Raw genomic sequence first — 26,982 nt, 5'->3', positions numbered from 1 at the left:
GGATGATGCAGACATGTTTCAGTATGATTTAGCAAGATGAGTGGGCACATGCATGGCAGATGAAGTGTAATGTCAATAAATCTGATGTTACCCACAGCAAACACAGGAAGGTGGCTTATCTGAGTGGTGATAGATAAAAAATGGGGAGGTGCAATAAAACCTGGGGTGTCCTTGTACATCAGTTGCTGGAAGCAAGCATTCAGGTGCAGCAGGCGGCAAATGGTATGCTGGCCTTCAAAGTAAGAGAATTCTAGCCCAGAACAGGGATGCCTTGTTGCAATTGTATAGGGTACTGGTGAGACCAGAACAGAGTACTGTTTTGGTCTCCTTATCAGAGGATGGACATTCTGGCTATGGAGAGAGTGCAACAATCCCTGGAATGACAGAACTGATGTATGAAGAGACTGGATTAGTTAAGATTATATTCAATGGGCTTAGAATCGGGGGTTATCTAATCGAAACCTACAAAATTCTTAACAGGATTAGAGACAGAAGAAATGCAGGAACAATGTTCCTGATGACTGGGGAAGGGGGTCCAGAATCAGGGTCACAGTCTCTTAAGACTGACATGAGGAGAAATTTCTTTAGGCAGAGAATGATGAGCCTATGGAACACTCTGCCACACAATGTGGTCAAGAACAAGACACTGAATGCTGTCAAGGAGGAATTGGACATAGTTCTTAGGGCTAAAAGGTTCAAAAGGGATTAGGAGAAAGCAAGAATCGGATACTGAATTGGATGATCAGGCATGATAATACTGACTGGCAAGGCAGGATCAAAAGGCCTACTCCTGCTCCTGTTTTCTACGTTTCTAAGTTATAGAATCAGGTACAAAACTGGGAATTGAAGACAGACTTACTTGTTCCAATGACTTTTAGAGTTTTTGTAGAGTGCAGGGAACATTATAGGGAGGATCTTGGCCGCATTATCACTGATCAAACTCATGATATACTCATTGTTCCAATAATAGAGAGCACGCTCTGCCACCTGAAACAGGACAACTAACATCAGTACATTAAAAGTACTTAGTTCACAAACATGTATTACACAGTGGGCCACTTATATGGCTTGGCTCAACAACAGGTTACTGCAACGTCCAAATCAGCCAAAGGTCAAGTCCTTAGATAACACCTTCCAAACATGTAATTTCTTCCATCTAGAAGACAAAGACATCAGATACAAGGGAACACCACCACCTGCAAGATCTCCTCCAAGCCATTCACCATCTTGACTCGGAACTATAATGCATTCCATCAGTGTTGCTGTTTCAAAATCCTGGAACTTCCTCTTCAACACTGTTGTGGGTCTGCTATAGTGGTTCAAGATGACAGTTCACCATCACCATCTCAAGAGCAACTAGGGACGGTCAGAAAATGTTGGCCTAACCAGTGACGCTCACATCCCACGGATGAATAGAAAAATGGCAGCAAAGGATAAAGACAGGAGAGATTCAGAATCATCTAAGAATCAGTCTAATAACCACAACATACTGTACTCTAGATCACAGCCATACTCTTCCAAGTCAGGAATGAAAGGCTACAGCATCATCATAACACACTTGGCTATTCAGATCAATGTCTCTTTTCATAGCAACAATGGAAAGGAAGACTGAAGTGGGAAGCAGGACATACAAGAAAACCAATGCTAGCATGGAAATAAATAAAACTGGCTATTTTACTTTGATTAGAAAGGAAATTATATAATACAATATAGATACAATACAGCACAGGAACAGGCCCTTCAGCCTACCAAGCCTGTGCCCATTTTTATTTAGAGACACTATGTATTGCCATGTGCGGTTTCCATTCTTCTGTTCACCTCAGATTTATGTATCTATCAAGACACACCTCAAGCATTGTTAATGTGCTTGCTTCAACCACCTCCACTGGCAATGCATTCCAGGGACCCACTACCCTATGTGCGAGAGCTACTCCTTTACAAATTCTTCCCTAAACTTTACCCCTCTCACCTTGAATCTGTGCCCTCTTGTAGTTGACCTTTCCACCCTATCCGTGCCTCTCAATTTTCTAGACCTCTAATCATGTTGCTCCTCAGCCTTTGTCTTTCCAGTGAAAACAATCCAAGTTTATCCAACCTCTCTTCATAATTGAAACCGTCCACATCAGGCAACATCCTAGTAAACCTTCTCTGCACCCTCTCCAAAGCATAGACATCCTCCTGGTAGTGTGGTGACTAGAACTGCACACTATATTCCCAATGTGGCCTAACTAAAGTTTTAAACAGATGTAACACAACTTGCCAACCCCTGGCTGATGAAGGCTAGTGCACTACGCTTTCTTGACCACCTTTTCCATCTGTGTTGCTACTTTCAGGAATCCATGGACCTGTATGCCCATATTCCTCTGTATGTCAATGCGCCCAAGGGTTCTGCCAGTTATTGTATAATTTGCACCCGAATTTGATCTTCCAACATGCACCATCTCACATCTGTCTGGACTAAACTCCCTCTGTCATTGCTCTGCATCTCGAATATAGAACGGTACAGCACAATATAGGCCCTTGATGTTGTGCCGACTTTTTATTGTATTCTAGGATCAAACTAACCTATATACCCTTCAATTTACTATCACCCATGTGCCTATCCAAGAGTCGTTTAAATGTCCCTAATGTATCTGACTCTACTACCACTGCTGGCATGCATTCCATGCACCCACCACTGTGTAAAGAAAGCTGCATCTTCTGACAATCGTCTTCACTATCTGCAACTCTGCCAATTTTGGCGTCATCCGCAAACTTAGTGATAGTTTCCTCCAGTTCATTTATATACACAAACAAAGGTGCCAGCACTGATCCCCACAGAAAACTACTAATTATTGATCGCCATTCTGAAAAGCACCATTCCACTGCTACTCTGTCTTCTATGACTAAGTTTTGTATCCATCTAGCCAGCTCACCCTGGATCCCATGAAACTCTGCCTTCTGTACCAGCCTACCATGAGGTACCTTATCAAATGCCTCACTGAAGTCCATTCAGACAACATGCACTATCCTTCCCCCTTCAATTATTGTTGTCACTTCCTCAAAAAACTCAAATCAAATTGATGAGACATGATCATCCCCGCACAAACTCACGCTATCTATCACTAATAGGTCCATTCCCTTCTAAATGTGAATAAACCATGTCTCTCTGTATATTCTCCAACAGCTTCCACACCACTGATGTCAGGCTTAGCCACCAGTAATTACCTGGAATATCTGTTTCCTTTCTTAAATAAAGGAGCTACACTGGCCCTTCTCCAGTCCTCTGCAATCTCACCCAAGGCCCAAGAGGATGCAAAGATATCTGTTATTTCCTCCCATCTCTCCCACAGTATTGTGGGATAGATCCTATCTGGCCTTAGGGACTTGTTTACCTTAACGTACTTCTAGACACTCTTCATTATGATGACCTGTCCAAAGGTATTCATGGACTTTTCCCAGACTTCAACATCGCTCATGTCCCTTTCTTTGCTGAATCTTGATGTAAAGGGCTCATTAAGGATCTCACCGATTTCTTCTGGTTCCACACAACCTTCCTCCGTGGACCTTGAGTGGGCCTACTCTTTCCATAGCTACCCTCTTGCTCCTAATATATGTATAAAATGCTTTGGGATTCTCCTTAACACTGCTGGCCAAGGACATTTCATATACCCTTTCAGTCCTCCTAACCCCCTGCTTGAATTCATTCCTGCTTTCTCTACATTCTTCAAAGACTTCATCTGTGTTTAGTTGCCGAGAACTTAGGTATGCTTCTTTTTTATCCCGATTAACTGATAATTTCCTGTCATCGAAGGTTCCCGAATTCTGCCATTACTGTCCTTCATTTTCACAGAAATATGCCTGTCCTGCACTCTTCTACATTCAATTCTGGTCTCCCTGCTAAGGGAAAGATGTTGTTAAACTTGAAAGGGTTCATTGAAGGTTTACAAGGATGTTGCCAGGGTTGGAGGATTTGAACTACAGGGAGCTGAATAGACTGGGGCTGTTTTCCCTGGAGCAGAGGGCCTTGTATAAGTTTATAAAATCGTGAGGAGCATGGATAGGGCGAATAGCCAAGGTCTTTCCTGCAGGGTAGGGAAGCCCAGAGCTAGAGGGCATCGGTTTAGGATGAGAAGGAAAGATTTAAAAAGAAACCTAAGGGGCAACTTTTCACGCAGAGGGTGGTGCATATATGGAATGAGCTACCATGAGCTGGAATAGGCTGGTATAATTAGAACTTTTAAAAGGCATCTGGACCGGTATAATGAATAGCAAGGCATTAGAGGGAAGTGGACCAAATGACTAGATTAATTTACGATATCTGGTCGGCATGGACAAGTTGGACTGAAGGGTCTGTTTCCGTGCTGTTAAGCTCTGTGACCAAAGACTCCCACATTCCACAGCAGAAGCACTTCTGAATATTTGACTGCTCGGGTTACCTGAAAATGTGGACTGGACACACATTTGGCGAGCTGTCGAAACAGAGGTTCCATTACTTTCACAAATTCCGAAGGTTCAATGACATCGAGAATTTCTTCCAGTTCATTCAGAAACATCACTTCCTTTGGACTGTGTGTTTTTGGCCAGAACTTGAGCAAACCTACGATCACCTGAGGTAAAAACAAAGCAGACCACAAGCCATCTTAGCATTTTAGGGACAAGAGACCAGAAACCTGAGAGAAATGAGAACAGGAAATGCACAGGATAACGCACTTGATGGGGCGTCACAACATCCAGAACTAAACACGTTCAACATTTCTCTCTCCCATACATTACAGAACATACTTGAAAGTATGTGCATTGGGGAAAATAGATTTTCAAAAACAATTCATGTGACTGTCAAATTAGTCATAGTGAGAACAAGGAGAAAGCCTGAAAACTACTTCTCCCCAACCAGGCATAATGAGCATATGCTGTTCAGGAAAATTAATTCAAAAGGCAGATATCAAGAAGCAAGGTGAACACATTTGACTGGATTTGAAATCAAGACTAGAAATTAATGTATCCTACAGCCAGAACTATATCAACAGGCACTTAGCATTAGTAGCCAAGCTCCAGGAGTCAGAACTGTATCAGAAGCACCAGTGACCACGAGAATCAGACCTTTGACCCAGGGAGAACCATGTTCAAAATGTGGTATTTAAAAATAAATCCCATCCTCCTTGTAGCCCCCAACAGATTGCAGAAACATCTTGAACAGCAGCAAAATTATGGGAGATGAGAGAATTTTCACTCCCCAGTGTGAAATCTAGCCGAGGCTTCTCATTAATAATTAAGCTAAGATACAGAGAACATGCTCATGAAATTGGTGCTTGTGAGCAGAGATAGAGGCAGAAGGTGGGCATGTGCATCAAATGAGTGTGGGCACACATGGGGAAGGGCATGTGGAGGACTCAAACATCCATGAGTGTGAATAACAGCCAAAGATTTGCTTTCAATGCCAGTGCAATCCTATCATCCATCACAGGAAACAAAATGGAGAAGTTGGCACATTTTGAATTGATTGCACAAAGCAAAAATCACCAAATACAGGTAAGAGGTAACAAAATATTGGCCAAAGAATAGATGCATGTTTCAGAACAGTTACGCATGGTTTTGAAGCTAAAATTTTGTACTCACTGGCTCTGTGAGGCTGCTGTCTTTCTCAAGGAACTGCACCACACAATAGGCCAGCTGCAAAGACAGGCAGGAGAATATTAAATACACAAATGACCCAGTTTTTGAGTGAAGTTCACAATAAACAACTTGAATCTCGGTTGTGCAGACATTAAGATTTTTGGTCATAGAATCATACAGCACCATAACAGACTCTTCAGTCCAACTAATCCATGCAGAACATAATCCAAAACAAAACTTCTAGCCCATATCCCTCCAAACGTTTCCTTTTCATGCATCTATCCAATGTCTTATAAATGTTGTAATTGTACCCACATCCACAACCTCCTCAGGAGGTTAATTCCACATGCAAGTCAACTTCTGTAAAAAAAAAGGCCTCTCATGTCTTTTTTAAATCTCGTTTCTCTCACTTTAAAACCATGCCCCCTAGTCTTGAAATCCCCCATCCTAGAAAAGAGACAAATACCATAAACTCTATTTATATCTCTCATATGTATAAACTTCTATCAGGTTGCCTCTCAACCTCCTATCCTCCAGTGGAAAAGGTTCCAGCCTTTCTTTAGAACTCTAATCTTCCATATCCGGCAATATCCTGGTAAATCTCTTCCGAATCCCTTCCAACTTGGCAAAATCCATCCTATAATTGGACAACCAGAACTGGACACAGTATCCCAGAACAGGTCTCACAATGTCCTATACAACCTCAACATGGCTTCCCAACTCCTTTACTCAAGGGACTGAGCAATGAAAGCAAGCATACCAAATACCTTTTTGACCACCCTGTATATACAAGATGCAAACTTCAAAGAATTATGTACCTGCACACCTAGGACCCTCTGTTTTACACCACCACCTCGGGTCCTACCATTAGCTATATAACCTTTGTTTGTTGTACCAAATTGCAACACCTTGCACTTATCAGATTGAATTCAATCTGCCATTTTTCAGCCCACTAACCCATTTGATCAAGATCCCTTTGATCAAATCTGTCTACTCAGCCACTAATTTTGGTGTCGCCCACAACCATGCCTTCTATATGGAGGTAAGTTTGCTTGCTGAGCTGGAAGGTTTGTTTTCAGACATTTCATCACCAGACTAGGTGATATCTGGTGAAGCACTGGTGTCATGCCCCACTTTCTATTTTTGTTTGGCTTGTCCTAGGATGGACGTGTTAACCCAGTCACATGAAATACAAGGACAAGGCTAAGGGATTGGTGTGGGAAAGAGGGATTCCACTTCATGGGGCATTGGCATCAGTTTTGGAACAGGGGGGATCTGTACCGTTGGGACGGTCTCCACCTGAACCGATCAGGTACCAATGTTCTAGCGAAGAGGATAAATAGGGTGGTCAGTAGGACTTTAAACTTCTGAGTTGGGTGGGGGGGAAGGGAAAGTGAAAGCGACAGGGAGTATGGAGGTAAATGGCAAGATAAGCAGCAGGATAGCATGTTTCCAGGCGGATTTAAAATTGAGGCAGACTGAGAATGCAGTAAAAAGCAAGGATAACTTAGGACATATGACTTCCAACATCTCTAATGATAAGGAAGTTAGCATTAAGGCACTTTACCTGAATCCTCGTAGCATACATAACAAAGCCGATGAACTAATGGCACAGATAATAGTGAATGATTATGATGTAGTAGGCATCACAGAGACTTGGTTACAGGGGGGTCAGGACTGGCAGTTAAACCTCCATGGTTTTTCAACTTATCGAAAAGACAGGGAGGTGGGCAGAGGGGGTGGGGTTGCCTTGATAGTTAAGAACAAAATTAAATCTATGGTATTGAATGACATAGCGTCGGATGATGTGGAGTCTGTGTGGGTGGAATTGAGGAACCACAAAGGCAAAAAAAACATAATTGGAGTTGTGTATAGACCTCCTAACAGTGGTCAGGACCAGGGACGCAACATGTACCGGGAAATAGAGAAGGCATGTCAGAAAGGCAAGGTTACATTGATCATGGGAGACTTCAATATGCAGGTGGACTGGGTAAATAATGTTGTTAGTGGATCTAAAGAAATTCATGGAATGCTTACAGGATGGCTTTTTGGAACAGCTTGTCATGGAGCCCACAAGAGAGCAGGCTATTCTGGACCTAGTGCTTTGCAATGAACCAGACTCTATAAAAGATCTTAAAGTAAGGGAACCCTTAGGAAGTAGCGACCATAATATGATAGAGTTCAGTCTGGAGTTTGAAAGGGAGAAGGCAAAATCGGATGTAATGGTGTTACAGTTGAATAAAGGTAATTATGAGGGCATGAGAGAGGAACTGACTAAAATAGACTGGAAGCAGAGGCTAACCGGGAAGACAGTAGAGCAAAAATGGCAGGAGTTTGTAGGTATAATTGAGGACACTGTACAGAGGTTCATTCCCAAGAAAAGAAAGATTAACCGGGGAGGGATTAGACAACCTTGGCTGACAAAGGAAGTCAGGAAATGTATTAAAGAAAAAGAGAGATCCTATAAAGTGGCTAAGAACAGTGGGAAATCAGAAGATTGGGAAGGATACAAAAGCAAACAGAGGATAACAAAGAGTGTAATAAGAAAGGAGAGGATCAAATATGAAGGTAGGCTAGCCAGTAATATTAGAAATAATAGTAAAAGTTTCTTTCAGTACATAAGAAACAAACGACAGGCAAAAGTAGACATTGGGCCACTTCAAACTGATGCAGGAAGCCTAGTGATGGGAGATAAGGAAATAGCAGGAGAACTTAACAAGTACTTTGCGTCAGTCTTCACAGTGGAAGACATGAGTAATATCCCAAAAATTAAAGGGTGTCACGGGGCTGAGTTGAGTATGGTTGCCATTACGAAAGAGATAGTGCTAGAAAAGTTAAAAAGTCTTAAAATTGATAAATCTCCTGGCCCCGATGGGATACACCCTAGAGTTCTGAGAGAGGTGGCTGAGGAAATAGCAGAGGCATTGGCTGAGATCTTTCAAGAGTCACTGGAGTCAGGAAAGGTCCCGGATGATTGGAAGATGGCTGTTGTAACCCCCTTGTTCAAGAAAGGATCAAGGCAAAAGATGGAAAATTATAGGCCAATCAGCTTAACCTCGGTTGTTGGTAAAATTCTAGAATCCATCATTAAGGATGAGGTTTCTAAATTCTTGGAAGAGCAGAGTCTGATTAGAACAAGTCAACATGGATTTAGTAAAGGGAGGTCATGCCTGACAAACTTGTTGGAATTTTTTGAAGAGGTAACAAGTAGGTTAGACCAGGGAAACCCAGTGGATGTGGTCTATCTAGACTTCCAAAAGGCCTTTGATAAGGTGCCACACGGGAGGCTGCTGAGCAAGGTGAGGGCCCATGGTGTTAGAGGTGAGCTGCTGGGATGGATTGAGGATTGGCTGTCTAACAGAAGGCAGAGAGTTGGGATAAAAGGTTCTTTTTCAGAATGGCAGCCGGTGACGAGCGGTGTCCCGCAGGGTTCGGTGCTGGGGCCACAGCTGTTTGCATTATATATTAATGATTTGGATGAGGGAACCGGGGGCATTCTAGCGAAGTTTGCCGATGATACGAAGTTAGGTGGACAGGCAGGTAGTACTGAGGAAGTGGGGAGGATACAGAAGGATCTAGACAGGTTGGGAGAGTGGTCCAGGAAATGGCTGATGGAATTTAACGTGAGCAAGTGCGAGGTCTTGCACTTTGGCAAAAAGAATAAAAGCATAGACTACTTTCTAAATGGTGAGAAAATTAATAAAGCCAAAGCACAAAGGGATCTGGGAGTGCTAGTCGAGGATTCTCTAAAGGTAAACATGCAGGTTGAGTCCGTGATTAAGAAAGCGAATGCAATGTTGTCTCTTATTTCAAGAGGGTTGGAATATAAAAGCAGAGATGTACTACTAAGACTTTATAAAGCTCTGGTTAGGCCCCATTTGGAGTACTGTGTCCAGTTTTGGTCCCCACACCTCAGGAAGGACATACTGGCACTGGAACGTGTCCAGCGGAGATTCACACGGATGATCCCTGGAATGACAGGTCTAACATATGAGGAACGGCTGAGGATACTGGGATTGTATTCGTTGGAGTTTAGAAGATTAAGGGGAGACTTAATAGAGACGTACAAAATAATACATGGCTTGGAAAAGGTGGATGCTAGGAAATTGTTTCAGTTAAACGAGGAGACTAGGACCCGTGGATACAGCCTTAGAATTAGAGGGGGTCATTTCAGAACAGAAATGCGGAGACATTTCTTCAGCCAGAGAGTGGTGGGCCTGTGGAATTCATTGCCACGGAGTGCAGTGGAAGCCGGGACGCTAAATGTCTTCAAGGCCGAGATCGATAGATTCTTGTTGTCTAGAGGAATTAAGGGCTACGGGGAGAACGCTGGTAAGTGGAGCTGAAATGCGCATCAGCCATGATTGAATGGCGGAGTGGACTTGATGGGCCGAATGGCCTTACTTCCACTCCTATGTCTTATGGTCTTATGGATACAGAACCAGCTTGAAGGTAGGAGGCAGAGGGTGGTAGCAGAGGATTGTTTTTCAGACTGGAGACCTGTGCCACGAGGATTGGTGTTGTGTACATGCTTTTTGTCATTTATATAAATGATTTGGATGTGAACATAGGTATGGTTACTAAGTTTACAGATGATATCAAAATTGGAGGTGTAAAGGACAGCAAAGATTACCTCAGAGTACAACAGCAATAAATCCAAACAAGCAGACAAAATGCGCCCAGAAACCCTAGCCACTCTCCCCTATATTAAACACATCTCTGAAATGACTGCCAGACTACTCAGACCTCTTGGCATCATGGCAGTCCACAAACTCACCAACACACTAAAGCAGCAGCTAATGAACATGAAAGACCCTATACAAGGCTATAAAAGTAACGTCTTTTACAAAATACAGTGCATGAACTGTAATACACTACATTGCACAGACAGGCAGAAAACTAGCCACAAAAAGACATGACCCACTCTTGCTAGTATCCTTACATACGGACGAGGAAGAACACTGCTTTAACACGTCCATCCTAGTGGGGCCAGTGACCATAATTCTATTAATTTAAAATAACGATGGAAAAGGATAGATTAGATCTAAAGGTTGAAGTTCTAAATTGGAGAAAGGTCAATTTTGACAGTATAGGGCAAGAGCTTTGAAAAGCTGATTGGGGACAGATGTTCACAGGTAAAAGGACGGCTGGAAAATGGGAAGTCTTCAGAAATGAGATAACAAGAATCCAGAGAAAGTACATTCCTGTTATGGTGAAAGGAAAGGCTGGTAGGTATAGGGAATGCTGGATGACTAAAGAAATTGAGGGTTTGGTTAGGAAAAAGAAGGAAGCGTACGTAAGGTATAAACAGGATAGATTGAGTGAATCCTCAGAAGAGTATAAAAGGCAGTAGGAGTATACTTAAGAGGGAAACCAAGAGGGCAAAAAGGGGCAAATAAAATTAAGGAGAATCCAAAGGATTTTTACAAATACATTAAGGACAAAAGGATAACGAGGGAGCGAATAGGACCCCTCAAAGATCAGCAAGGCGGCTTTTGTGTGGAGCCGCAGAAAATGAGGGAGATACTAAACGAGTATTTTGCATCTGTATTTACTGTGGAAAAGGATATGGAAGATACAGAGAGTAGCTAAATAGATGGCGACACCTTGCAAAATGTCCAGATTACAGAGGAGGAAGTGCTGGATGTCTTGAAACGCATAAGGGTGGATAAATCCCCAGGACCTGATCAGGTGTACCCGAGAACTCTGTGGGAAGCTAGAGAAGTGTTTGCTGGGCCTCTATCGATGATACAAATATCTCAGCAAGTCACAGGTTAGGTGCCGGGACTGGAAGTTGGCTAACATGGTGCCACTCTTTAAGAAGGGTGGTAAGGACAAGCCAGGGAACTAGAGACCAGTGAGCCTGACGCCGGTGGTGGGCAAGTTGTTGGAGGGAATCCTGAGGGACAGGATATACATGTATTTGGAAAGGCAAGGACTGATTCGGGCTAGTCAACATGGCTTTGTGCGTGGGAAATCATGTCTCACAAACTTGATTGAGTTTTTTGAAAAAGCAACAAAGAGGATTGATGAGAGCAGAGCACAAGATGTGATCTATATGGACTTCAGTAAGGCATTCGACAAGGTTCCCCATGGTAGATTGGCTAGCAAGGTTAGAACACTTGGAATACAGGGAGAACTAGCCACCTGGCTCAAAGGTAGAAGACAGAGGGTGGTGGTGGAGGGTTGTTTTCAGACTGGAGACCTGTGACCAGTGACCAATGAAGTGCCACAAGGATCGGTGCTAGGTCCTCTACTTTTCGTCATTTATATAAATGATTTTGATGCGAGCGTAAGGGATACAGTTAGTAAGTTTGCAGATGACACCAAAGTTGGAGCTGTAGTGGACAGCGAAGAAGGTTACCTCAGATTACAACAGGATATTGACAAGATGGGCCAATGGGCTGAGAAGTGGCAGATGGGGTTTAATTCAGATAGATGTGAATTGCTGCATTTTGGGAAAGCAAATCTTAGCAGGACTTATACACTTAATGGTAAGGTCCTCGGGAGTGTTGCTGAACAAAGAGACTTTGGAGTGCAGGCTCACAGCTCCTTGAAAGTGGAGTCGCAGGTAGGATAGTGAAGGCAGCATTTGGTATGCTTTCTTTTATTGGTCAGAGTATTGAGTACAGGAGTTGGGAGGTCATGTTGCGGTTGTACAGGACATTGGTTAGGCCACTGTTGGAATAATGCATGCAATTCTGTTCTCCTTCTTATCGGAAAGATGTTGTGAAACTTGAAAGGGTTCAGAAAAAATTTACAAGGATGTTGCCAAGGCTGGAGGATCTGAGCTATAGAGAGAGGTTGAATAGGCTAGGGCTGTTTTCCCTGGAGCTTTGGAGGCTGAGGGGTGACCATATAGAGGTTTATAAAATTATGAGGGGCATGGATAGGATAAATAGACAAAGTCTTTTCCCTGGGGTCGGGGGGTCCAGAAGTAGAGGGCATAGGTTTAGGGCGAGAGGGGAAAGATATAAAAGGAACCTAAGGGGCAACGTTTTCACACAGAGGGTGGTACGTGTATGGAATGAGCTACCAGAGGAAGTGGTGGAGGCTGGTACAATTGCAACATTTAAAAGGCATTTGGATGGGTATATAAATAGGAAGGGTTTGGATGGTTATGGGCTGGGTGCTGGCAGATGGGACTAGATTGGGTTGGGATTTCTGGTGGCATGGACCGAAGGGTCTGTTTCCATGCTCTTTATATCTCTATGACTCTATGATCAAGATCCTGTTGTACTCCGTCAACAATAGAAGAAACAACTTGCAAAATACTATTTCATAAGGAACAACAAAACAAAGAGGTGCTAAACCAGGTGAAGCAATTCCTTCAAAATCTCAAAGGAGCGAGAAGGTGAATACGATCCTCGGTTCTACTCCTCTTGGTAAAACCCAAGTGCGGCATGCTTTGGGTCCTGGTTATTTAATGTTTGCAACCTGTTAATTAGACACTGGTAATGAAGTTCAATATCCTTTTTAGACTACAGTTTTGGTTGTAGAAATGAAAGCCTGTAGAGTCCTGACATTTATTGTTCAGGGACCAAAACTCCCATTGTTCCCAAAGGGCCTCGCCAGTATTCCCATGTGTACAGGTCGAACACTTCCAAAGCCTGCCCCTGGATCAACTCCAAGTCACAAATCAGTCTTTAAGGACATTTTCTCAATTAAAGTATTTGTTGCAGAACTGATTTCCCAGAAACAGGTGAAATATTCCTTACCTGTGGGTGGTAGACACTGAGACTTTTCACCTTGTGCAGGGGCAGTAATACTCTAATCAGGAACATTTTATGCTCTTCTTTCAATGGCAATGCAAACCCATTGATTATACTGAACGAGGAAACAGAAAAGTGCAACGAAATTAAATCCTCGACAATTAAATGAGAGGGTATTCAAAATCCCACTGTCTATAAATTATTTGGAGTGTGAGTAGATAGAAGCATTTTTAACTGCTTTGGAAAATATGGGCATTACTAGTCCAAAATAAGTTGATGTAGTCCACCTTCTAATACCCTAGTGGCAGCATGATACAATGTTGGTCAATATTCATCATCATTTTTAGATTTGTTGTACATTCATTTGTAATACAGAGGAACTTCGATTATCCGAATATCTAATTATCCGAAGGTGAACTCGAGGTCCCAATAGAAACATAACATCAAAGAGGTGTTCCCAACAGTGATCGCACCTTTTATTTACAATGATTAAAAACAAACTCTGCTTACTGAAATGCTGCCGAGAACCATCCTGGACGTCGAAGGGAGTCCAGGCGCTGTCTCCAACTGACCGACTGCCCGCCCTCTCACTCTCACCACACGTTTCCTGGAGTTCTACACAGGAGTGTAGCCTGAACCCTTCTACCCCAGATAATCTCTCTAACATTGTCCTGTACAGGGCAAAGGTGGAACGTGACAAAACGTTCAGTAAAAAGGTGCCCGCGCGCGTGGGGATGGGGGGCTCGCACGCTATGTGTTACTGCCTAGTCTCCTCAGATTAAGTGCGTGCTGTGTCAATCCCTTTGAACTTATTGGGGGTGGGGGGCTGGGAAGGCTTCAGCAATGCTGCAGGTCCCTTACACAGAAGTGTGTGTCTGCTCAGAAACAAACCCGGAGACAGAGAGGGGAAGCAAGGCAGGCACAGTGAGGAAAAAGGAACCTTCAGAAAACTCCGAGCCCCCGAGGAGAGGTATTGAATCAATTAGCTGAATAATCAATTATCTGAACGAAATAGTGTCCGCCCATCTCGTTCGGTTAATCAAGGTTCCTCTGTATATGGAAAATACCAGTGAAAACTATTAGCAACTGTACATTCAAAATTATCCATTCCTCTCAATATGCTGCGTCTTATTAACTGTATACAGAATATGTAGAAAAGTGAAGTTCTCCCAAATAACCAATGAAGTTTACAAGTTTATTTGCTGTGTCATATGGTGATTTTCACTCCCCGTTTCTCTAAAGTATTGACTCTCACCAAACTGCTAACAGCCCTCTGTAACAATCACCCAAGTTGCTGCACTTTACCTGAGACCAGCAGTAAATTGGAATCAAACTGTCTTCACTAGTACACAGTCCTACAAGCAAAAATCTTGGCCAATTTCCCCTCCCATTCTCAGTCAACAAACATTCCAAGGTCAACTCGGGGTGGGCAATAAATCCTAGCCCAGCGAGCAGCACCCACCTCTCACGAATGAATTAAAGATATTCTGCAATTAAAAACGGTCCACATCAAACCTAAACATAGAAAAGTCAAGCGAGTAAACAGATGTCTAAACAGATGCGATTTCACCCAAAATATAAGAAATATGAGAAGGTGAACTTGATACATAGGACTAATCGGTCATTGAATAAGATCAATGCCGGTCTAATTCACTTCTACCTTCTATCATTATACTCAAATTCCTCAATACTTAGAAAACAAAAATCTGTTAACGTTTATCTCGAATACACTCAACATGTCTATCTCGCCAGCGTCTTCAGGCATATGGAAATGCAATGCTTTCAGTGAAGAAATGTATTCTAATCACAGGAAAATAGCATTAAATAGACTTGTACAAATCTATTGGCAGTAATCAGAACAAATTGTGCTCGTGATACAACACAATTCTATTCACCAATTCTTCAAAACTTGAGTAAATAATCTAAGTTTAAACCTCAATGTAGTGTTAAGGACATGCTAGTTGCTTGTGGTTGCTGGAGGCCAAAGCCTCAGGTTATCATCACATAAAGTCCTCAAACAGCAGTGTCAAAGTGTCAAACATCTTCAGTTGCTTCATTGATCTTCCCTCCAACATATGGTACAAATCAAGGATGCATTCAGGTCCTTTTGTGACTCCTTAAATACTGAATCAGTCTGTACCCAAATGCAGTAAGATGTGGACAACTTGGGATAAGGAATGACAATTAACAGTTGTGTCATGTAACTGCCTTGAAATCACTATCTCAAACATGAAAAAAATCTAACCATTGTCCCATGATATTCAATGACCATAACCATCACTGAATCACACATTATCAGTATCTTGGGGGGTTATCAATGACCAGAAAGAGAAGTGGACAAGCTCGATAAATATTTTTCCTAAAGGAACAGAACATTGGGATAATAGCTCACCTCCTGAGCCCCCACAGCCTGCCCCCCCCCCCCCCCCCCCTCCATCTTCAAGGCATAAATCAGTCATTGAATCTTCTCCACTTGCTTGGATGGGTGCAACTCCAAACATAAATGCGATTTAGGAGTAGACTATTTCACCCTTTAGACTGTTTTGCTATTCAATAAGATCATGGCTGATCGGTTTGTGATAATGTTTTATATTCTTACCTGACAAGAATATATCTTAAAAAGTATATGATGACCCCCAACTCCACTGCCTTCTGAGGCAGAGCTCCAAAGTTCAACAACCCTCAGAAAAGAATTCCTCTTATTTCTGCCCTGAAGGGGTGACTGCTAATGTCAAATTTGGAAACTATAGATGGTTAGTTTAACATGTGTCATTGGGAAATTGTTAGAATCCATTACAGGAATGATAACACAACATTTGGAAGTCAAATGAGCATGGTTTTAAGGAGGACAAATGTGTTTGACTAATTTGCTAGAGTTCTTCAAAATGGAACCAAAGTGGTAAATGGGGTCCTATAAATGTTGGTGCCGGATTTCCAGAAGGCATGTCATAAGGCACCACACAAAAGGTTAATATAGAAGGCAAGATCATGTGAGGTTAGGGATAGTAGAGGATTGGCCCACCAACAGAAATCAGTGAGGGTAAATAGGTCTTTTTCTGGATGACAAGAGACAACTTGAGGAATGCCATTTGTGCTACCATGTCCCAACTTCTTACAATCTATACTCTTGACTTGGCTGCAGTGACCAAATGTACATTAGCCACATTTGCAGATGACACTAAAATAAGCAGAAAGTAAGATGTAATGAAGAAATAAGAAATTTACAAATGGATACGGATAGGTTAGGTGAACAGGTCAAAATTTGGCTGATGGAGATTAACTTGGATAAGTGAAAAATTATTCATTTCAATCAGAAGAATATGAAGGCAATTTGTCATCCAAATGGAGAGAAACTTCAGAGGGCTTCAGTGTAAAGGAATCTGGGTGTCGTGCATGAAATGCAGAAAACTGGTACATGATACAGAAAGTAACAAAGAAGGTAAAGAGAATTCGGCATTTATTGCTAAATGAACACAGTATAAAAACAGGGATGTGTTGCTACAAATATGCAAAGCATTAGTGAGTCTACAGCTGCAATAGTGTGTACAGCTCTGATGCCCTCAAGGATGGATATAATTGCATTGGATGAAATTCAGAATAGATTCACTAGATTAATTCCAAAAATGAGGGCTTTGTCTTGAGATTGAGCAGATTAGGTCAACATGGATTCAGAAGGAAGGAGATCTAATAGATACCAAACAGATTGACAAAGTAGATGTAGAGAGAATGCTTCCTCTTGTGGGGTAATCTAGAATGAGAGGTCACAGTCTTTGGATAATGGGTAGCAAATTTAAAACAGGTGAGCAGAAATTACTCCGCAAAAAGCATCCTGAATCTGTGGAATTCACTACCCCAGCATGCAGTGGATGACAGGACCTTGAGTAAATTTGAGGAGGAGAGGAGCAGATTTTTCATTAGTATCAGGTTGAAGGGTTAATGGTAGCAAGCAGGAGAATGGAGTAGAGGCAGAGATGAGTTGTCTATTCCTTGCACGAGTTATTACGTTCTTGAGAGTAATACATTTTTGGAATTTTGTACTTCAGAGCTGTGGACGCTACTGGAAGTTCTTAATAAGATAGATTTTTTTTAAAATACCTGAGTTCATGCCTACAAAAAGCTAGCACAAAAGAGGAGTCAAGGTCTGGAACATGTCAGCCATAATCTTGATGGGCTGAATGGACTACTCTTATATCCTTTGTTTCCCTTATGCAAAGGAAGACCCTCCTTCAAAATGATCAGAACCGAAGTCCACATCAAAAAGCTCCAAACTAAAATACATTAAAGAGTGTAATGATACTATGGCTTTAAGAGGTCTCTTTTGTCCTTTTTTTTTAAAATGAAGAGGTTGACACAGAGGTACCGAGCAGTCATAGAGAAGTACAGCATGGAAATAGACCCTTCAGTCCAACTTGTCCATGTCGACCAAATATCCTAACCTAAGCTGGTCCCATTTGCTAGCACTTTGGCCCATATCCCTCTAAATTCTTCTTATTCATATACCATCCAGATGCTTATTAAATGCTGCAATTGTACCAGCCTCCTCCACTTCCTCTGGCAGCTCATTCCGTATACGCACCACCCTTGCGTAAAAAGGTTGCCCCTTAGGTTTCTTTTATATCTTTCCCGTCTCACCCTAAACCTATGTCCTCTAGTTCAGGACTCCTCCACCCCTGGGAAAAGACTTCGTCTATTCAGGAGAGCTCCTTGGATGCTGCCTGATCTGCTGTGCTTTTCCAGCAACATACTCTTGAACTTGCCTATTCACCCTTTTCATGCCCCTCAGGATTTTGTAAACCTCTGTAAGATCACCCCTCAGCCTCTGACGCTTGAGGGAAAACAGCCCCAGCCTATTCAGCCTTTCCCAATAGCTCAAATCCTCCTACGCTACCAACATCCTTGTAGATCTTTTCTGAACCCTTTCGAGTTTCACAACATCCGTTCAATAGGAGGGAGACCAGAACTGCACACAATATTCCAAAAGTGGCCGAACCAGTGTCCTGGATAGTCGCAACATGACTTCCCAACTCCTGTATTCAATGCCCTGACCATTAAAAGAAAAATATATCAATTGCCTTCTTCACTATCCTGTTCCAAGCCAATAAAGTAAACAGCCTTGAGGCCTTGGGCTTTTCTTATAATAAAAAAGAACATTGGAACAATAGAAGTAGCCTGAATAGGTTGAGTCAGGCTCCCACAGAATCAGAGTTTTAATTCAGCTTTCTGTAGTTGTTGGGGTTTTTAAACTGCCATATATCATTTTCTGTTACAGCAAAACACTTCTGTTTTCTGAAATCAGAGTTTTCTCTCTCTGCCAGAATTTTTTCATTGATGTTCTTTCCTCCTGGACTGGAAAAACACTGCATCTATTTTAATGAATTTGCCTTCGCCAAGGGCATGTTTTTGGGATGTTACTGTATTGAAACAGTTGCTGTTTAGTAGTTAAATAATCTATTATTGTTTTCCAATAGAATTCAAGTTATACCAATTCGCCTTTCTTTGTATTTTAACTGTAGAGTATGAGTATGTGTTTTGTTTACAGCAGACTAGTGTAACCAATCGAATTACATCAGGAACACAGCACCTTACACATATGCTTAAATAAAAGCTGGGTCCAGTTATCTCCTTCATATATTTGAAGGGGGCTTGGTCTGAACCATAACAAGAGACAAATGAAACATTTTAATTATGGAATCAGAATTCTGAAACTCAGGAGTTATTTGAACCATCACATCCATTCCAGGTTTTTGAAAGAGCTACCTTACTGGTTTCACTCTCCTGCACTTTCAAAGAACCTTGTGTTTTATATTCCTTTTCAACTACTTTGCCGTTTCCCTATCGAAACGTATTATTAAATCTGGTTCCAACAGTTTTTTTTATGCAGTTCATAACTTGTTCCATGATGTTTTTGCTCTCATGTGACCTATGTTCTTCACCTATGTTAATATTTACACCCAAAGGTACGATTTTCATGCCACTCAAGTAGTAATCTTTATTCTATCAAATTCATTCAATATGTTCAGCGTATCTAACAAATAGCCTTGAACCATTTCTGCTCTCAGGGAATAATTGCAGCTTTTTTCAGAAAACTGAAGTCCCTCTCCCTTGGAACCATCCTTGTAAGTCTCTTGTGTACCCTCTCCAACGCTTTGACATCCTTCCTGAAGTGTGTGCTCGGACTTGGTAACAGCTCTCAGGCCAGCATCATATTCACAATTGTGAAAGATTTAGTACAATCATTGTGCTTCGTTCATGAGTTTATGAAGCCAAGAATTCAGAAGACCTCTAAATGGCATTCTAAACTGTCCTGCTGTTTAAAAAGCATTTGTATACACAATTTTGAAGGACAGGCATAGTGTATCATTTAATTTACGATGGCTACTTGTTCTTCCTAACAAACTGAGTCACTTCACACACTGATGTTAAACTTGATCTACCAACACATCGGCCCATTTTGCCAATTTATGTCTTTTTGAAAGCTGCTACACTCACCTCTTGTTTATTAAATTTAGAATTGTGTTATCTTCAAATTTATCAGCTATGCTCTGCCCACCCAAATCCAGGTCATTCTCATACAGACACATCCATATTATGATGCCATACTTTGTCAAAATCCTTTTAGTTGCCCACATAAACAACACTATCATCTGTCCACTCAGACCATCCCAAAACCACTCAACCATTTGCTGTGATATGGTTTACAGTCCTGCAAAGTCATGAAATACTTAAAATATTTTCCACAAAGATAGAGAGGATATCACTCGCCAGGAGAAATATTTTGTCACAGTTTCTAATCCCAGACACACGGTTACTCAAGACCATTCCCAATGATATTTATTTTATTGGTTAATGGGATGTGGGTGTTGTTGAATTGGCTAACATTTACTTCTATCCCTAGTTTCCCTTGAGAAGGTGGTGATAAGCTGCCTTCTTGAACTGCAGCATTTGATTAGGTGCACCCAGATTGCCACTAGAGGGGGAATTCAGGATTTTGAGGAGTTGGGATGTTATGTTGAGGTTGTGCAGGACATTGGTGAGGCCACTTTTGAATGACTGTGTACAGTTCTGGTCACCCTGCTAGAGGAAGCATATTAAATTGGAGAAGGTTCAGAAAAGATTTACCAGGATGTTGCCAGGACTGGAGGGTTTGAGCCATAGAGAGAGACTAATTAGACTGGGACTTTTTTTCCACTGAAGCACAGGAATTTGAGGGGTGCCTTATAGAGACGTATAAAAGGTCTTTTCTCTAGGGTGGTGAGTTCAAAACTAGGGGCCATATTTTTAAGGTGAGAGGAGAATGATTTAAAAAGGCACCTGAAGGGCAACTTTTTCCAGAGCGTGGCTCCTATGTGGAATGAACTGCCAGAGGAAGTATTAGGTGCAGGTCCAGTTCTAACATTTAAAAGACCTTTGGACAGGTACACGAATAGGAAAGGTTTAGACAGATTTGGACCAAACGCAGGCAAGTGGGACGAGTTTAATTTGGGAAACTTGGTTTGCATGGATGGGTTGGATCAAAGGGTCTGTTTCCATGCTGTAGACTGACACTGAAGGAACCATGATATATTTCCATATCAGGATGTGGAGTAGCTGGGAGGGGAAGATGGAGGTGGTGTATCTATTGCCTTGATGTTTCTCGATGGAAGTGGTTATGGGTTTGTAAAGTGCTGTTGATGGTGTCTTGTTGAATGTCTGCAGTACATTTTGTAGATGGTACACAGCTGCTACTGTGCGTTAGTGGTGGAAGACGGGAATGAGGTTCCAAACAAGGAGGTTGTTTTTTAGTAGATGGTGGCAAGCTTACTGATTGTTGTTGAAGCTGTACTCATCCAGGCACATGGCAAGTATTCCATTGCACTCCTGACTTGTGCCTTGTAGATGATGGACATGCTCTGAGATGGGAGGTGTGTTACCCATTGCAGGATTCTTGGCCTTTAACCAGCTCTTGTAGTTGCAGTATTTATAGGGTTGGTCCAGTTCCAGTTCCACTTCTACTTCTGTCAATAGTAATCCATAAGATGCTGATTGCATGGGAGAGGTTCCAGTAATGTCATGCCACTGAATGTCAAGGGGCAGTAGTTAGATTCTCTCTTGTTGGAGAAGTCATTGCCTGGCACTTGTGTGGTAAATACATTACTTGTTTTTGGTTAGCTCAAACCTGTCTAGATCTTGTTGCATTTAGACTCAGACTACTTCAGTATCTGAGGAGTCACAAATGGTGCTGAACGTTGTTTACGGATGTTTGCACATCCCCACTTCTGACCTTATCATGCAGGGAAATTCATTGATGAAGTAGCTGAACATGATTGAGCCCAGGACAGTATCCTGAGGTGGGGCTCTTGTTGTGCAGAGATAACGTCCCTACCCCGAACCAAGAGGCCCAGTTTAAGTCCCCACCAGCTCCAGACTGTGTAATAGAATTTTAAAAAAATATTGGCTGTGCCAGCATTTCCTGCCCATTCCTAATTTCCCAGAGGGCAGTTAAAGAGTCAACTACATTGCTGTGGGTCTGGAATCACATGTAGGAAATGTCAGTCTCCTTCCCTAAAGGACTTTAGTGAATCAGATTGGTTTTTCCAATAATCAACAATAGATTCATGGTCATCATTAGATCCTGGATTCCAGATTTTTGGTTGAATTCAAATTCCAACACATGCCGTGGCAGTATTTGAACCTGGATCCCCAGATTAATAATCGACCAATAATACCACTAAACCATTGCCTCCCCTTAATCTCTGAACGGGTTGATTACAAAGTTTCTTGAGATTCGATGGATTGGGTGTTAATTGGCTGGGTGCAATTTGTCCTGCTTTGCGGCACGGTGGCACAGTGGTTAGCACTGCTGCCTCACAGCGCCAGAGACCTGGGTTCAATTCCCGCCTCAGGCGACTGACTGTGTGGAGTTTGCACGTTCTCCCCGTGTCTTCGTGGTTTTCCTCCAGGTGCTCTGGTTTCCTCCCACAATCCAAAGATGTGCAGGTTAGGTGAATTGGCCATGCTAAATTGCCCGTAGTGTTAGGTAAGGGGTATGGGTGGGTTGCGCTTTGGCGGGTCGGTGTGGACTTGTTGGGCCGAAATGCCTGTTTCCACACTGTAAGTAATCTAATCTAATCTAATCTAATCTAATCTAATCTAATCTGTTAGACATATCTGGGTAATTTTATTTTTAAAGATTGTTAGGTAGATGCCAGGGTTGTAACTGTACTGCAACACCTTGGCTAGGGGAGGGGCAAATCAATGGCACAAGGCTTCAATACGATTGCTGGAATAGTATCAGAGTCACCAGCCTTTGCAGCATCTAGCATCTCTTGGAATGGACTGAAGACTGGCTTCTGTGATGTTGGCATCTCTGGAGGAGGCTGAGATGGTTCATCTAATTAGTACTTCTAGCCGGCGGCTTTTACAAAACAATTCAGCAATATCTTTTGCACTTCCTTTGATGTGCTGGTCTCTCCCATCATTGAGGATGGGGTAATTTGTACAGCCTACTCCTTCACGGTTTTGTTAAGAACATAAGTAATAAGATGGCACGGTGGGCTCAGTGGTTAGCACTGCAGCCTCACAGCACCAGGATCCCAGGTTCGATTTCAGCCTCGGGTGGCTGTCTGTGTGGAGTTTGCACGTTCTCCCTGTGTCTGCGTGGGTTTCCTCTGGGTGCTCCGGATTCCTCCCACAGGCCAAAAATGTGCAGGTCAGGTGAATTGGCCATGCTAAATTGCCCGTAGTGTTAGGTGCATTAGTCAGGGGGAAATGGGTCTGGGTGGGTTACTCTTCGGAGGGTCGGTGTGGACTGGTTGGGCCGAAGGGCCTGTTTCCACACTGTAGGGAATCTAATCAAACAAGACTAAGCAATTCAGCCCCTCAAGCCTGCTCCACCTTCAATACAATCATGATCTCAACTTGGCATCAACTCCACAAGTCTGTCTATTCTCCATAATGCTTCAACCCATTACTAACTTAAAAATCTGCCCACCTTATCCTTAAATTTACACAATGTCCCAGCATCCATCACACCCTGGGGTAGTGAATTCCAAAGATTCAAGATCCTTTGGAAGTGGGAGAGGGCGACATGCTAGGAAGGAATGGGGTTGTTAAAGAGAGGCAGGCAATAGGGGGAGCAAGACAAGAGAGAGGGAAACATCAGGAATCAGTGAGAGGCAGAAAGAAAAACCACTGCACAACTGTTTAGACAAAGTCAGGGAAGGGAGTATTGAAGACTCCACCACTAACAGTGGCTATATTCGCATTAACATGGGCCAATAATATTTACTGCGTTCATCAGATATAGAAGCAAAAAGTAGGCCTTTCAGCCCATACAGTCTACTCTGCCATTCAATAAGATCATGGCTGATCAAATAATGCTGAACCGCATTTTCCCCATAACTGCTGATTCCCTTACTGATAAAAATGAATCTATATTTGTCTTCAATCTATTTAACAACCCAGCTTCGGTTTTTAATAATTCTACAGATTTACTTCCCAAAAGAAATTCTTTATCATCTCTGCCTTAAAACGTGCAGCCCCTTATTTTGATATTATGCCCCCCTGGTCCTAGACTCTCCTAAAAAGGAGAAACAACCTTTTTGCAACTACCCTGTCAAGTCTCTAAGAATCTTGTTTGATTTAACACAGTCAACTCTCATTCTTCTACATGAGAATGAGTAGAGGCCCAATCTACAGAATCTGTCCTCAAAAGACAAATCTCTTCCTACCTGGTATCAGTCAAGCAAATGTTTTCTGGGTGGCCCTCAATGCCACTGTATCTTTCTTTATCTAAAGTGCCCAAAACTGTTCAGTGTTCCACCTATGGCCGGATTAGTGCCTTGTACTGTTTTAGCAACTCCTTATTTTTCTCCATTTTCTTTCAGATAAAAACCAACATTCCATTTGTTTTCCCTGTTACCTGCTGAACTTGGATACTAGCTTTTTCTGATCCATGGCTAAGAACACTCAGATCCCCGTTCTGTAGTCTTTTCTCATTTGAAAACTCTACCCTAATGCCTAGTCATGACACAATCAAGTTTTGTCATATCTATTTGGGATGTACAAATCAGCAAGCTGACAATCAATTATGAATACTACTTCAGAAGTTTCTCACATGAATAAGAAGTCTTGCTTCTCTGGCACCTACTGCTGCCAGCAGAATTGCAGAAATATTTCCCATTTACTTGATATGCTATTTAGTTGACTGAAGTTTTTTTTGGGGACGGGGAATCATACTGAGAATTAGCTTGAACCAACTTTATTAGCCTAATATGCACTAGCTACTTCGGCCAAGCAGATTCAAACATGGATTACTCACGGTGTCCCAACAAATGCTTTTCAAATCCACACTAATTCATCACACATGTAAATTTCTTACTGAAATCTCTTCAGAATCAATATATTTTCCTTTTGTTTCTCTGTGGCTCCTTAAGACTTTCTCCGAGATGCTCAGTTTTAAATAGATGAAAAATGACTCAGTCCACTGGGACACAGAACATTGCTGCAGGAGCTCTTCAGAGTGGTGTCCTAGGCCCAACCATCTTCAACTGCTTCATCAAGGACCCTCCCTTCAATATAAGGTCAGGAGTGGGGATGTTTGTCGATGACTGCAGTGTTCAATACCATTCGCAACTCCTTAGAAAATAAATGCTCATAAGTAGCAAGATCTGGGGAACATCCAGTCTAAGCTTCACAAAAGAAAGAAACATTTGCAAACAAGAGCCAGACAGTGACCATCTTCCCATGACTTTTATGACATCACAGGATCCCATTATGAATATTATGCTGCAGTTCATCACTGACTGCAAAGAAACGTAACCAGAGGCCAGCTACTCTCCTCTGCTGTCAAGGCCTCAAATCCTCTCCACCAATGAAAAGGCACAGCTGTTAGTGTAGAACAGGTGCAGCTCTAATACAATTTCGGGAAAACTAAATTTTGCATTCCTCCACTGCCCCAGGATCTGGTCAGCCAGTGGGGCATTGCTCCAACCTCCTCCTTCTGGTCATGAGCCAACCCATCCTCTTCTCACACCATAGTTCTAACTATCCCGAAGAGTCAGAGGACCACAGTTCCACCCTCCTCCTACCCAAAGGTCCATAAGACCTGATCCCAAAACCTTGCCCTTTCCAGACCTATGAGCATTGTTATCTATGAAACTGCTCTTTGATATTTTACTTTGACACAGCCAGTAATGGCCTAAGCTAATGATCTTTTCAATTTACCTAGGTATATATATCAGTTTGACCAAAATACCACTCACCTGCCCAAAATTTCTAGAAGTTCTGCAATTCCATTATGGTGCTCAGTCTCGTAGATAAACCTAGTAAAGAAAACAAAAAAGTCAACTCTTTCAGACTGGGAGACCATTTATGATTGCTGATGGCCACTTTACATGAGCTGGGTTCACAAATCTCACCCTCACATTCCACCCCTGCAGCTCTGCAAATATCATTTTCATGACTGCACACATGCTCTCAAAGTCCACCAAATGAATTAAACATTTTCCATTTATTCCAGATGGAAATTTTATTAGCTAAAACAGAGCTGTGTCAAAGAAACCCTTGCTGAACATTAATTAGTGGAAAGTGCCAAACAATAGCTAGCTCCAACAAGACAGAATCTAACAACATGACATTCAATAACATAACCATTGCTGAAAACATCCTTGGAGTTGTTATTGATCAACATTAAAACTGGACTAGACATATAAATACTGCTACCAAGAGCAGGCCAAAGCAAGAAATTCTGCTGCGAGTAACTCATCAAACATCTTAAAGCCTGTCTACCATTTGCAAAGCACAACTCTTATTTGTGGAATACTTCCTGCTTGCATGGATGGTTGATGTTCCATCAACACTTAAAAAGCTCAGTCAACATTATCCAGGACAAAGCATCCCGTTTGCAAACTTCAACAATCGGTTCCTTCACCAATCATACAATTGGCAGCAGTGTATCCCATCAACAAAATGTGCTGTTGCAACTCTCAAAACAGATTATACCATTTCCTGCATTAATCCTCAGGTGTTCCTGAATAAATGTTAGATACAATTACCTGTAAAAGATATTATTTATTTGTCTCCGGATATACGCCCGCAAGCCCAGAAACTTGCCGTAGATCCTATGAAGGATAGTCTTGAGGAAATCTCTTTCCCTTGGATCTTCACTATCAAACAATTCCAACAGCTGTGAGAAGAAATAGAAACAAAACCAGTCATGATTGTTTGATTTCTATTCTTTGCTAGTGAGTGCTATGTGCACATGAAGAAACCATCAGTCTGTATTGTCAAATGTACATTGAACCATTTTACAGAATGTTAGTTCCACTAACATTTCTATTAATAATGTATTTTGATTCAATTTTAGCCACTTGAATGAAGTAAAAGGTTTGACAGATTAACCTGCAGCATTCAATACCAAAGTCAGAAGTGATTACAAACTATCTTTACAAGGACAATAAATTAATAAACTTACAACACTATCTTCAGATTGGGAATAGTCCAATTTAGCAAAACTAAAACAGACTTGCTCAGCCATTGTCTGCACGCTTAAGCATGCATAGTGGACCTAAGTCAAAACATTTTGTGCTAATTATTACAGAATAAATTACTTTCGTGTTCAATATTTAAAAAGTCATGCTATATTGAGACTTCATATTATGAAAACACCTTACTCTCAAAACTTTGATGGTCAGCT

General features: G+C 42.0%; 1 protein-coding gene across 1 annotated transcript in view; it reads right to left on the bottom strand.

The window, feature by feature from the left end:
- Positions 1–26,982, bottom strand: part of ppp2r5d (protein phosphatase 2, regulatory subunit B', delta) — a 149,680-nt gene that overhangs the window by 40,559 nt on the left and 82,139 nt on the right. The window contains exons 7-12 of the mRNA XM_043687399.2: positions 26,342–26,472; positions 25,550–25,609; positions 13,314–13,422; positions 5,599–5,652; positions 4,419–4,589; positions 860–987 (exon numbers count right to left, since the gene is read on the bottom strand). Of these exons, the coding sequence (XP_043543334.1) occupies positions 860–987; positions 4,419–4,589; positions 5,599–5,652; positions 13,314–13,422; positions 25,550–25,609; positions 26,342–26,472 (653 nt within the window). The remainder of the gene's footprint in view (positions 1–859; positions 988–4,418; positions 4,590–5,598; positions 5,653–13,313; positions 13,423–25,549; positions 25,610–26,341; positions 26,473–26,982) is intronic.

Source organism: Chiloscyllium plagiosum, unplaced genomic scaffold (assembly GCF_037043375.1).
Source record: "Chiloscyllium plagiosum isolate Xiang-an unplaced genomic scaffold, Cpla_swu_hap1 HiC_scaffold_3, whole genome shotgun sequence".
NCBI classification, from domain to species: domain Eukaryota; kingdom Metazoa; phylum Chordata; class Chondrichthyes; order Orectolobiformes; family Hemiscylliidae; genus Chiloscyllium; species Chiloscyllium plagiosum.
The sequence above is the reverse complement of the archived record's forward strand: the minus strand, read 5'-3'. Positions and strand labels throughout refer to the sequence as shown.